This window comes from Doryrhamphus excisus, linkage group LG1 (genome assembly GCF_037039965.1).
Source record: "Doryrhamphus excisus strain RoL-2023G ecotype Guam linkage group LG1, RoL_Dexc_Guam_v1.1, whole genome shotgun sequence".
Taxonomy (NCBI): domain Eukaryota; kingdom Metazoa; phylum Chordata; class Actinopteri; order Syngnathiformes; family Syngnathidae; genus Doryrhamphus; species Doryrhamphus excisus.
In genome coordinates, this window is record NC_136357.1 from 19,168,126 (window position 1) to 19,182,028 (window position 13,903).

Here is a 13,903-nt window from a genome sequence, read left to right on the forward strand (position 1 = left end):
AGGGCTAAAAAAATATCATGGACAAAATAGCAGTATATTGAAAACTAGGGATGCTCCGAATCCATCTGTAATCGATCAGTATCAACTGATTGACACATGCTTTTTAACGTTGATCACCGTTGCTTCCATTGCAGCATCCAGCCAATAGCGCCCGTCTCCCGCCCACTTTCCTTTCAAAAAGCCAAAACAAGCATGTCTGCTGTGTGGGACTTCCTGCCGTTGTGACAGAGATACGTATACGTTTTGCAGCATAAAAAGGGTCTAAGGTCATTGGGTCTAAGTTGAGACCACTGCTTCAGGCTGTCCTATTAAAGGTAGCATGTAAAATCTCAAAGTTGAACAACTTTTCGGCTTATTGCCACAACCTTGATCTATACTTGTACTAGGCATGATTTATAACGCGCATTAACTTTTCCAAACTCACAAACAACACATCGGCAGCTGCTGTAGGTGGTGGCTGATTGCTGATCTGCAGCACCTGGGAGGACGCTCCCAGGAAATGTAAAAGGGCTCCACCTCCAAATGCTCGCTCTCTTCTCTCCTGGACTATTGGCCGCACCATGCCTGTTATTTGTTTGGTTAATGCAGTTCATTCCTCTCTTATGTTATGTTAAAATAAATAATCTAACTACTTTAGCTCATGGCCTCGACCGTCTTTGTCATAACCCATGAGCCAGGTTGTGACAAATGGGGGCTTCTCTGGGACCTCTCCCACCCAAAGCAAGAATCGTACCCCTAGACCAACAAAAACAGTCATAATGAAAGTCACAACGTTGTGAAAGAGTAACATACGGGACTTGCGGAGACAACATGCTTTGTGCCACAGGAAGCTTTGGATACCAAAAGTGTCCTTTCCATTAGCCCCCCAATGAGTCACAATGCTGCAATATGGCTCTTTACAGGATGTGCAAAAATAAGAGCTCTTTTCATGTCCATCAACTTTGTTGAAGACTTCAGCATGATCAAATGATTCACCAGGAGCTAAATGTTAATAGTGACAACAGTGGGGAATGGATTGTTTCACCATCTTTGGGATCATGCTGTTGTGTGTGTGTGTGTGTGTGTGTGTGTGTAGATTTAATGCTAATGAGCTGTGTTTGTCTCTGACAGAATGTATAGCGCTATTGTGTATGTTATCCACTGCACTTGTCCAATGTAACAGATGCCATATATCATATACAACAAGGTGGTAATATTAAGGAGTGGGGTACATTTGTAAAACCACTGTCATTACACAATTTGTCCCGGAAACGAAACACAATCGGACCATACTGTGGTAGTTATTTTCTTTAATGTATGAACATAAATGGTCAAACACCATACTTGGTATGTCATGTACCGGTGGTTATTTTATTATTGACTCTTTTTAAAAGACTCTGTGGAATGCTAAAATCGATGTTTCTTTTGTCAGTGACACTGAGCTCCATAAAAACGTATGCAATGCAAATAGTGCAGACGGAAATGTCATATCTGGTTACGTATAACGTAAATAAATCAGCAGAATAAAGCACATAAATTGCAGTGATATTTGAATGTGCACAACCATAAGCAGACTGCAATGATGGATTAATATAGAGCATGGGTCGGCAACCTTTACGACCAAAAAAAGCCATTTTACCCCTTTGCCCACAAAAAAGTCTGCAGCCACAAAAGATGTTTCAAACATCTTTTTTAATTTTACTAGTTTAAACAGAATACAACAAATAGAAGTGCAGTGGGTGTGCCTGTGTAATGTGCATGCCAACTCGTACGGTTATGATAGTATCATCTTGGGTAAACCTCACGACCTGATGCTTGAACAAATGTGCAGCACAGTACAGTGAACTGATATCCCGTTTCTTTTAGCTTGTTAGCTATGGCGACGAACAGCTGTGATGAGCTCACAACCAGAGCGAATTATGGGTGTTATGAGAGGGAATTTTGGGCAAAGTACTTCAGATAAGTAAGGATGAGTTGATTGAGTACTCTTGTTAGTATTGAAGATAAACGTAGGGATAACATAATGTAAACTTGTGTATATGTTTACTTTTCTGATATGTTTGCCCAGGAGGTTCCCATGCTGCTACTTTTTTCTTTATCTCTAATTTCTTTTTTAGAAATGTCAAATAGCGCCAGGAAATCTGACACGGCAAGAATTACCATGTTTACCTATTGGAGAGCGAACTGACCAGCATCCTGTCTGCTCATTGGTCGGTCAATAAAACTTCGCTGATCACATCAAGCGGGCAGTGGCAGTGGGCGTTCGAGCCTGTCGTGTGTGGGGCTGAACTGCAGGGATGACCACTGTTGCGTATATAGATCTACTTTGAAGTAAATGACAGGAAGTTCAATGACACAGTTGTTGAGTGCTTGTGTTGAAAATGTCTTTCAGCGTTTTATGTTGTTTCTCGCCACATAAGCATAAATATAAGCCAGCATAGTTTGGCAGAGAAGACAAAGGCATACAGTGCATCCGGAAAGTATTCACAGCGCTTCACTTTTTCTACATTTTGTCATGTTACAGCCTCATTCAAAACTGAATTAAATTAATCTCTTACCTCAAAATTCTACACAAAATACTCCATTATGACAATGTGAAAAAAGGTTTTTTTGACATGTTTTGAATTTATTAAAAATAGAAAACAAAAAAATCACATTTACATAAGTATTCACAGCCTTTGCCATGAAGCTCAAAATTGAGCTCAGGTGCATCTTTTTTCCACTGATCATCCTTGAGATCTTTCGACAGCTTAATCGGAGTCCACCTGCAGTAAATTCAGTTGATTGGACATGATTTGGAAATATAATAACTGTCTATATAAGGTCCCACAGTTGACTGTTCATGTCAGAGTACGAACACCAAGCATGAAGTCAAAAGAACTGTCTGTAGACCTACGAGACAGGATTGTCTTGAGGCACAAATCTGGGGAAGGATACAGAAAAATTTCTGCTGCTTTGAAGGTGAGCACAGTGGCCTCCATTATTCGTAAATGGAAGATTTAGAATTCTCTGGTCTGATGGCTTTCGTCTGGAAGGCTCTCCTCTCTCCACAGAGGAACGCTGGAGCTCTGACAGAGTGACCATCGGGGCCTTGGTCACCTCCCTGACTAAGGCCCTTCTTCCCCGATCGCTCAGTTTAGAAGGCCGGCCAGCTCTAGGAAGAGTCCTGGTGGTTCCAAATGTCTTCCATTTACGAATAATGGAGGCCACTGTGCTCATTGGGACCTTCAAAGCAGCAGAAATTTTTCTGTATCCTTCCCCAGATTTGTGCCTCAAGACAATCCTGTCTCGCAGGTCTACAGACAGTTCTTTTGACTTCATGCTTGGTGTTTGTGCTCTGACATGCACAGTCAACTGTGGGACCTTATATAGACAGTTATTATATTTCCAAATCATGTCCAATCAACTGAATTTACTGCAGGTGGACTCCAATTAAGCTGTAGAAAGATCTCAAGGATGATCAGTGGAAAAAAGATGCACCTGAGCTCAATTTTGAGCTTCATGGCAAAGGCTGTGAATACTTATGTAAATGTGATTTTTTCGTTTTCTATTTTTAATAAATTCAAAAATTGTCAAAAAAAACTTTTTTCACATTGTCATAATGGAGTATTTTGTGTAGAATTTTGAGGTAAGAGATTAATTTAATTCAGTTTGGAATGAGGCTGTAACATGACAAAATGTAGAAAAAGTGAAGCGCTGTGAATACTTTCCGGATGCACTGTATATCTGTGCAAAATTAAAAACTCCCCTTTCTTCTGAGATGTTTCTTATTGAGGAGATATATTGACGGCTACTTTACCGCCTTGGGGGAATGCATGTCATGTCAGCGCCGTGCTCATCCAATTACCAGTCAGAACTCGGCCAGGGCGCATTCAAGGTCTCACAGAAAGTCTGTGCATTTTCCACACTAGTGTGTTAAAAATATTCAAGCATTGCGAAGAGGCTGAACGGTGGATTGCTGACCGCCGATCTAGAGGATTCAGCTAGAGTTTTGAAATGTCTGGCTGTTTTTGAGAACTAAAATACCTGTATTTTAGGTTAGGTCTGATGGTGGCACAACCCAATTAACCTGTATACGCAGTAGGGTCGAGCAATAATGCAAATTTTGGAATTGGTCTGATACCAAGTAAATACAGGTGCAATGTTGCTAATACCATAATACCAATGCTGATAATTTCAACTTTACATTTGTTTAAACTCATGGAATTATTTTGCGATTTTGCATTTACTCAATTGATATGTTTTAGAATAGAATGATTACAATGTTGACAAATCGAATGAAGTAATAGGACAAAGATTTTTGCCCCCCAACAAACATAGAAGACGTGAATAATATCAAACTCATCATGCTTGCATCGATTATGGGTATGGAATATAAACAAAATGAAAGGAGAGGACACTAACCAATTTAAGTACTCACTACTGGCACCGCCCTACAGTGACGGCTGTGTTAATTTAAATGCTTGTCATTAGCCGTTATGCTAGCGATAGCTATGTGCTAGTGACGTTAGCTTGGTGAAACTTATTTGTTTTATGTTAAGGGCATTGAATTTTTGTTTTTTTAATTATTCCAGTGGTTGTCTTTTTGTTACAATGACTTTAATTTCGGGTCGTTTGGTTTCCACTGGTAGCTACAGTATTGAGTTAAACTTTAGCTAGAAACCTAACTGGAGAGCTAAAGCTAGCTTGCAGACGCTGCTTGAAATGCTGGAAGGCGCCCTCTCTCTATTGGTTCTACAGCCTCGGGGGCGGTGGTTTCCCCGGCTTTTAGTGTGTGTGCGTACGCGCGCCTTGGGTTTGCACAGGGTGGTCGAGGAGGGGATGGCTGAGGGGAAGCATACTTGGCACGGCTCCCTCCTTTCTGCTTAGTTTATACCGGGCGGCGAGAAGGAGGAAAAAAAGTGTGTTTATGTAGGGGGGATGAGATGCATGTGTCAGAAATAAATAGTACGGGCAGCTTCGTGCGTGTTTTTTAGATTTTTGTGTGCAATGAGGCGCTTGCACGTCGCCCTGCGAAAAGCCTCCGTCGATCCGGCGACCTGCTACTGACAAGCGGGGAGACGAGGGACTAGGGGCCGCCTTGTGGAGAGCACCGCCGTGGAAACCATGCAGTTTGCAACCTGGCTGATTGCACTCATGTGTCAACTCCCAGCACTCGTCCGGGTCACCGTGCAGCACCGCTTGCATCCAAAACAAGGTTGAACTTTTTTACTTTGAATTTCTGTCCACTTTTGAAAACCATCTGTTGCGACTTTGCTCTCCCTTTTCCCTGCAGAAGCCTTCATCAAGCAGCTGTCATCCTATGAAATCACCAGCCCTCTGCGGGTCAACGACTTCGGGGAGTCCTTCCCGCACACTCTGCACTACAGGCGGAGACGTAGGAGTTTAAATGACGACCTCTCCGCCGCCCTGCGGGTCCACTACCGAATCGACGCGTTCGGCCAACGTTTTCACCTCAACCTTAGCGGGTACTCGGACTTTATCGCGCCCGCCTACACCGTCACACACTTGGGAGCGGAGCGGAGCGACTCAACTGGAGGAGAGCAGAAGGAGGCCGATATGCGCCACTGCTTCTTCCGAGGTCACGTCAACTCCAGGAACGAGCAGCCGGCGGTGGTCAGCCTGTGCACTGGCTTGGTGAGTTCCACCTCCATTTCCTGTCAGAAAACTGTAGCTCCACTCCAGTGTGCAGACTTTTAGGATGTCACTGCAGCTAAATGGTCTTGTTCAATATTTGGTCCTTCTTATTGTAGACTGTGGTGGTGTAGATCTCCAATGCATCAGCAGTCTCATATATTTTGATTGATGAAAGGCAAAATATATCACAGCAACAGATATTGGCAAGATATAAGTGTAAATACATGTATTTAGTCCGTTTTTATCTTGGGGATTGGGCACACATGCAAAATCGAAAAAGACCCAATACTGGAGTTGCATCTAAAACTCTGCCTTTTTAGAGACGATTATGCTAATTTTTGCTGTTTTGCATGTAAAATGCTATGTGTAATGGTTAACAAGACTGAGCGTAATCATTTTATTGTAAGACTGTTTTATTAGTGCATTGGGTAGCACTGGATTGGTCAGAGTAGTCAGTGTGCAGCTGTACCCGATGAGGTGTCCTGTGTTAATTACACTAGTTAATAGGCTTGTTCAAAAGCAGGTGTCAGCTTTCTTATTGCAGTGATGATGATGAAGTCGTGGGTCACATGATGTCACTGGTTCAGGGACAGGGGCTCAACCTCCGCTGCCGTGCCCACCACAGCTTCTGGCATGGAGGCTGTCATGCAGACAGACTGAGCACAACAGGATATCTCTATATTCAGTCAGGCAATCCTTATTTTAGACGGCCGCACCTTGTCCTGTAACTGGGGTAGCATGACACGGACTAGTTCATTTAACATTGTACTAGAAGCTCACTGTCCCTAAAAAACGATACTGAGGTCATACATTATGGAATCAGGACAAATACGCAGAATATGTAGGACTCTGGCACAATACACCAGCTTTGCCAGCCATTTAGCTTTTTTATGCAACACTCGACAAAGGGTGTTTAGAGAGTGAGGGCCAGTCCCAAAAATGAAAAGAAAAATAATTGTTAATATTTGCCATGGTGGGGTTTAGAACCACAGCCACCCTTGTAAAATACAAGCCACCTTGACACTTCACCATACAGGCATTTAGAGAGTGATAGGGTTGGGCAATATACGTATTTTATGCAGATGTATAAGATAAATGAAATGCTGTCTTCGTTATGATAACGTTCGTGTGTGGAAGTATTTACTCGCAGACCGCCCAATCATTGCACAAAATCATTCCATGCTAAGGTCCATGTTGCCCAACCCTGGAGAATGGGGTGCACATTAAGTAAAATAGCTGTGAATGCAGTGGGATTGCCACGGTACCAATGCATACTAATAATGTCAGTCCAAGTATCTTCAACTACAAAATCACTCATACACCAGACTTCCATCACTGCTAATAACTCCAGTTAGTGACTCATTTTCAACGGTGGAAAGTTGCCGCTCAGCCAAACGTAAAAGGGCATAAATAGAAGGGTTTTGTGGTTAAAGGTTCAGACAACCTCAATCATCTACACCATAACATAATCTGAAGCAGTTCAACATATTTGTCTAATAACAAATTATAAAACCAGTTAAGTCAAATACATCTACTCACAGAAATATTTTTTTCCTCCTCAGTCAGCCACTGTGAGTGTAAGTTGACTAGTTGAACAGTTTTGCTCTGATTAACCAATTAGAGGACAGAAAAGTGCTGATGTCTATTCTGAAGTCTGATTGGTTAAAGAAACAGTCCCACTGCTAATATTGTGTACGTGAGATTGGCCAGAAATCCAGATTTTGAAGCCCGGGCAGGGCAGATAACACTGATATGCCAACATATAGAAGCTGAAATCTGATTGGACCGAAATATATACATATATAATGTACACATACATCACTGGAAATGGTGCATCCAAGAAACACACTACCAAATAAAGATACGCAGTCGCGTATGTCTGAGACAGACATGCCATTGCCATTGCCATTGCAAGTGGTAAGTTTTTGCCTTCTTTGTCCTTCTTCCTAACTCTGTTTTAAATGGTATATTGATACTGATTATTAAAATATCAGGGTGGGGTCTGGAACCAATGAACTGCAATAAACGAGGGATTACTGTAAATAAAGCAACTGACAACAAATAGACTTTTGGACAGTCTGACATGAAAGCACATGTCGCTGTTCCCAACGAGCAATGGGTATCGCTGTAGGCCCATGCCCATTTAGAAGCACTCACAGAAAGGTCATTAATAGTTTGCATTATTTTTGTTTTGCCTTTCATGGTTTGTTTTTTTTTCCATGTGAGGCGCTTTTGAGCCAGTCTCAACTAATTTGCTGCTCTTGAAATTAAGGTATTTTGTGCAGAAAACATACTTTCCCGAATAAGGAAAAATAACATTTATTACACATGATATTTTCTGCAATTGGCAAAAATATAATTTACAAAGAAAACAATGCCATGCAATTGTATGGCTGGAAAATAGTAGTTTAATTGATCAGATGTTCCAAATAGTCAAAGAAGGACAGGAAATCCTCAGTTTTATAACGGTTAAGGAGATGAAAACTTCTTTAAACATTGACACTGGAACATACTATTTCTATTTACAAGATTTCCCATGCCAAACTCCCATTCTGGAATGCCTCCTGTTGGAAATTAGAGGTTCTACTTTAGTTGTGTGGAGAGGAAAGAGTGTTTTCCAAATGCTTGTAAACCAAGAATGAGGTATACTAAATTGATCAGGCTAATCAGTCTTTAATTACCCTCTGCCCAACTTTGATGAATGCCTCGCTTATCCAAACATGTTTGCATCCTTTTTCAAGCAATCTCTGTTGGTTATCCGCATCATCACTCATTGAGAATGACAGCACAATGGAGACAGCGCCAGAGGCTATTGGGTCATAAATGTGTCCGTATCTGATCACTGGGGCTTAATGGCCGGCCTGCATTTTGTGGGGATGAGGTCATTAAGGAATAATTAAGCCCTAAAACAAAGGAGTCATTCTGGGAAAAAAGCAGGTTCCTTGTCTTTCTCAGAGTTACTCAAAGCTGCGTGTAAGGAGCATTTGGCCTTTTCACAGCGAGCCCAAAAGCAGAAGAAACGATGTGAAGGAAGACGAGACAACTGCCAATAAAAGCCTGCTGGGGAACTTGAGTCTTGTTTGCACCGTGGGAAACGGAGGAACTCAAAGAAGTGTGTGGTGAATCATGCCTGCAGCGCCATACCTCTGTGCCGAGACCAGGCCACCCCAGCCGCCCACCACTTCGTGCCACCTCTGGCTGAGTCAGCGCCAAATGGGATGTGAACGCCGCCTTTGTGGGCTTTGATGAAGTAAGCCAACAGTCGTTCCGGCCGTGTCACGGCGATGGCCCGACTTCAAATGGGACTCCTCACTCCCCACCTCACCTCATCTCCAATTCAGCACCCACTGCTGAACAGCAACCATTGTGTCTTAACACAACTTTGCCAGCTGATCTAATGCTGGGAAACGTCCAATCTCTGCCCTCTGTTTGTCCAGGACACAAGACCCTTTTTCTGTGAGGCTAATCATCGGATCAAACTTAACTGCCATAGAGAGCATTTTACCACATCCAAAGAGACTTCCCCCACTATCAATCATTGATGCTGTTTAGATCTCTACTGACGCGATATGGAACCAATTTCACCCATAGAAATATTGGGAACCAGACATGACCATCTGCAGTCACTTCCTGTTGTACGGAAAACGGCAATCAGAGGTTGTTAACAGAGTTTTAAACTTTTTGGGAACTTTTACTGTATATATATATATATATATATATATATATATATATATAATTATTTATTTATTTATTTATTTATTTATTTATTTATTTATTATATGCTAGGTTATATTTTCACAAGCTTCAACAGGGAAACATGCAGCACTGGAGGCATGCGATGCTTTTGAGGATCCCCGTGGCTATCCCTGACTTCCCCCACTAATCCTTGTCTGTAAAAGAAAGACCGTGCTTTGGAAAGATACACAACGCCGCCTTTTCCATATCCTCCTGTGAAGTGCCTGTCACTCTTGAGGATGGCTGCATGGAATAACATGGCTAAGGAAACATTCCATTGTGTGCTATCCTGTTTAAGCGTGCGCATGATTTGATCGTGCAAACAGCTGAGTGAGCTAAGCAGCTTCGTCAAATCAACTTTAGCATTCTCTCTGTCTGATGATGTCACTCCTCCCTAATGCAGTACTAACTCCCAGAACACGTCTTGGCATTACTGCTTACAGTATCAAGACTTTTATGAGTCTGCATGTCAATCATATGAGCCCTCACAAAAGTGATCCCTTAGAGTACTAGAGTACTCTTCTCGTGAGCACAGTCTGTTCAGGGACGATGTTAAGTGTGGCAGTTGGGCAATTTGCAGCCCTTGTCTGATTTTTTTTTATTGACGCAGGGCACATTATAAAAATATGATTTAACAAAACTAAAAAAAAAAACCAACTCCGAGGTCATACACGCAGGGCTCGACAATAACGATGTACCGATGGCCCGGGGCAAGTTAAAACAAAATTCGGGCAAGTAAATCTAATCAGTGATATTCCCGTCGGGCAAGCGCACTTCGGCATGCCATACTGCCAAGAGTTTTTTTTAAAGCGGTTCTTGTTGGGTGTTGGTAAAACACGGACTGTGTAATTCCGGTGGTAATTTGCAAAGCAATCCTTGCAATGGACCAATCAGAATCGTTTATTTAGACCGCTGTCCGTAATCCACAGTCCGCGTTTTACCCACACCCGTTGTTCGCGATCAACCAATCAGCGATCGTTTGACTACGAAAAAATCCATCATGGCGTCGCTGCCAACATCGTCTAATTCTGAAGGAAACAGCAAAAAGTGATGAACCTCTATCGTTGCATGGTTTTTATTTCCAAGGCAGCGTGAAAAACAACTTACTGGCCCGTTGCAGACTTAACTAACTAGCTGGGCGCACGGCAACCGAACTTCTCCTTTTTTCCCTCTCGTTCCCTCTTCTTTGGTCCCAAAACGCCCGCTCCAAGACCGCGAGCTGAACATGACTGCCCCCCAGCGTCCATGCATGAAACTACAGCCCGGAATACAACACACACGCAACGCTACAGTATTATTTATTTTATTCTTTTATTTATTTGAGATTCTCATGTGATGCCACAAAAAATTACATGATATCATTATGGCAGTCTTTTCATTACATGGGGCAAGTTCGGGCAAGTAGTTCTCACCTTAAGGATTCCCCATGGGCAAGTCATTTTGGTTTTTAATGTAGAGCCCTGACACGGTAAGTCAGGTGTCTCCAGCTAGCCTGAGCTACCTGTAGCTTCTAACACTTTTCAATTAGCTCTCCGAAGGGTTTATTCACTTATCAACTCCTATACTGCCTAAATTAGACTGTGGGGTTTGACAGGAGTCCAAGATAGTTTTGGGGAACGCTTGGGAGAGTGACCAGTCACAGCAGAGTGGGTGTGCCTGGTGGCGGGCTTTGGATGGAATAAATTAAAACAGACCGTTTTGGAAATCCAAGGAAATACAGCTGGAATACATAGGTGCAGATCCTGGAAAATCTGGAAAGCTTTGGACTGCACTCAGTAAACACGGAAATACGTTTCCGGGAGTCCTCGGGATCACTTGGAAGTGGGACCAATCACAGTCGAGCGGGCTCGGCGGGAAGAGGAGGGGTACAGGGGGGTAAATTACACAGACCTTTTGGGCTTTTGGAATAAATTAAAACAGACTGTTTTGGCTGCATGGCTGTCGAGTGGTTAGTGCGCAGACCTTACAGCTAGGAGACCTGAGTTCAATTCCTCCCTCGGCCATATCTGTGTGGAGTTTGTATGTTCTGCCCGTGCATGCGTGGGTTTTCTCCAGGTACTCCGGTTTCCTCCCAATTGGCCACTACAAATTGTCCATAGGTGTGAATGTGAGTGTAAAAGGTTGTTTGTCTATTTGTGCCCTGTGATTGGCTGGCGACCAGTCCAGGGTGTGCCCCGCCTCTCGCCCGAAGACAACTGGGATAGGCTCCAGCACCCCCGTGACCCTCGTGAGAATAAGCGGTAGAAAATGAATGAATGTTTTGGCAGGAAGCATAAATCAAAGGAAATACAGCTCTAATAGGTGCAGTTTCTGCAAAATGTAAAAAGCTTTCTGTTTTCTGTGTAGTTATTGTGTGTAGCTGCTCTATAGGAGACCACAACTCAATACAAAGAGTTGAAAATGACCATAGTAGGTCCCCTTTAAGTGTGACAAATATGCAAAAGAAATAAATCTAGCAGTGTGGTGAGGGGGAGATTTGTGCAGGTTCACGGCCGAGACCATAGGTTTTGGGCTCCAAAAAGAATGTTTTTTTTTTTTTTGCACCCCTCCTGTGTCACCTGTCTTGTTTAGCTGTATCGTCTTAATGTTGTTTTGTCTTCTAAGGGACTGAAAAGTCTGTGTGTCAAATTTGAAGCAGATTGGTAAAACGGGCGGGACTTAGCAATTAATTGTCCATAGGTCATTGAGGATACTATATCTAATGATGATCAAACCTTGAGGATATCTGCATTACATGTACCCTAGCTTGTCTGCCAATGCTTACAATCAATGTCATTCTCATGTGAAGAAACACACTCGACCTGAACCATCACTGTCTTTTAAAATGTCCTAGATCGGCACTTTCACAACAACAGATGGCGAGTACTTTTTGGAGCCACTCCTGAGCGTCAAGGGAGAGGAGTACGACGACGAGCACCACAAACCTCACCTGGTCTATCGACACGAGAGGAAGCGAAATACCTGGAGCATGAGCGACACCAGCCAACCAGAGCCTTGTTTGGCCTCAGGTAACAGACTGCAGACCGTCTAACAATGATGTTATAACCCTGTCTGATTTTTATGCTTACCGCCACATAACCGAGGCAAATTAAAGGCCAATTATACCCAATCAATCACAATGTCAGTCTCAATGACGGGGTTTTCCACTGAAATCATTTCAAATAAAGGCTTTAGTCTTGTGTTTTGTTCGATGGCTCTTAGGTTTAAGGTGTGACAGCACTTGAATGTTTTCATGTTTATGGTTGCATTTGGGAAGGTGAAGAGCACTTGAAGAAAGTCCACTGAGATGGAGGCCATTCAGTGTAATTCTGTGGAGGAGCTCGGTGGGCGGCCTTTTTGGGGGGCTGGACATGCGCTGTAAATCTTTCATGTGGGAGCAGCTTCATTTGCTCTTTGTCGTGCGGCGGTGGCTGCTATTGTGGGCCAGGGCAATTCAAAGAACTGGGATTGACCTGTGGAACCTGACCACTGCCCGTTTCATCTGCTTTGGCTATTCAGTTGCTCAGTCTGTGTGTGGTAAACATGTTGAGGGTCTCTCTCAGTCCATTACAGCAAGTAGGAATGGGTGAGATACAGTAAATGCAAAGACAATAGCAATTTGGCCGATGTTGGAGATTGCAATTAGGGCTCGAGCGATTAATCATCAATCATGAGCAAATACATTTCTGCAGATGCGAACACTTATATTTCACTAATAACATGCAGGTGTTTTTCTTAGAAATGAATATTATGGTCCGACTGATGAAATTAGATTTATAATTTTGTTTAATGATATTTGGGTTCGATTCCACCCTCAGGCATCTCTGTGTGGAGTTTGCATGTTCTCCCTGTGTGTGTGTGGGTTTTCTCCGGGTACTCCGGTTTCCTCCCACATTCCAAAAACATGCTAGGTTAATTGGCCACTCCAAATGGTCCATAGGTATGAATGTGAGTGTGAATGGTTGTTTGTCTATACTATGTGCCCTGTGATTGGCTGGCCACCAGTCCAGGGTGTACCCCGCCTCTCGCCTGAAGACAGCTGGGATAGGCTCCAGCACCCCCGCGACCCTCGTGAGGATAAGTAGAAAATCAATGAATGAATGAATATTTTAATTAGTATTTTAATATTTTCATTGGATTTAATTAGCCATTTATGGCCATTAGATGTTTCCTAAAAGTTTTACTTTTTGCACTACAGCCTACCTCCAGATATTATATATCGGATTTGATAAAACATAGTATATACTGCTAAACAAGCTGTACACTGACACTAGTTTTGTCTCCTGAGAAGTCTCTAAACAATGATTTATGGCTAGCAATTTAAACTACATGTTTCCACAAGTCATCGTTGATATTTTACATTGAAATTTGCACAATTCATATTGTAATGGTTTATTAGCCCACCATGTACCTACACGCCTACACCTGTACTGTAGTACTGTACTGGTCTTCATGTAAAAGCAGCAGTTGGACAATGCGCAATGAAGATTAAAGTCTACAAGAGTCAAGTATCCTAGATGTGACTCCTCCGTCTTATCAGATGGGGGTGGGGTGGTGGTGGTGGTGGTGGTGG

The 13,903-nt window shown here is 42.8% G+C and overlaps 1 protein-coding gene across 2 annotated transcripts in view; it reads left to right on the forward strand.

Annotated features, from left to right (window-relative positions):
* The first annotated feature begins 4,590 nt into the window (after nucleotides 1-4,590).
* The window catches only part of LOC131130761 (A disintegrin and metalloproteinase with thrombospondin motifs 20), a 115,868-nt gene continuing 106,555 nt past the window's right edge, over nucleotides 4,591-13,903 (forward strand). For both annotated transcript variants that reach the window (XM_058074673.2, XM_058074674.2), the window contains exons 1-3: nucleotides 4,591-5,176; nucleotides 5,255-5,616; nucleotides 12,185-12,359. In XM_058074673.2, the coding sequence (XP_057930656.2) occupies nucleotides 5,086-5,176; nucleotides 5,255-5,616; nucleotides 12,185-12,359 (628 nt within the window). In that variant the 5' untranslated portion in view covers nucleotides 4,591-5,085. The remainder of the gene's footprint in view (nucleotides 5,177-5,254; nucleotides 5,617-12,184; nucleotides 12,360-13,903) is intronic.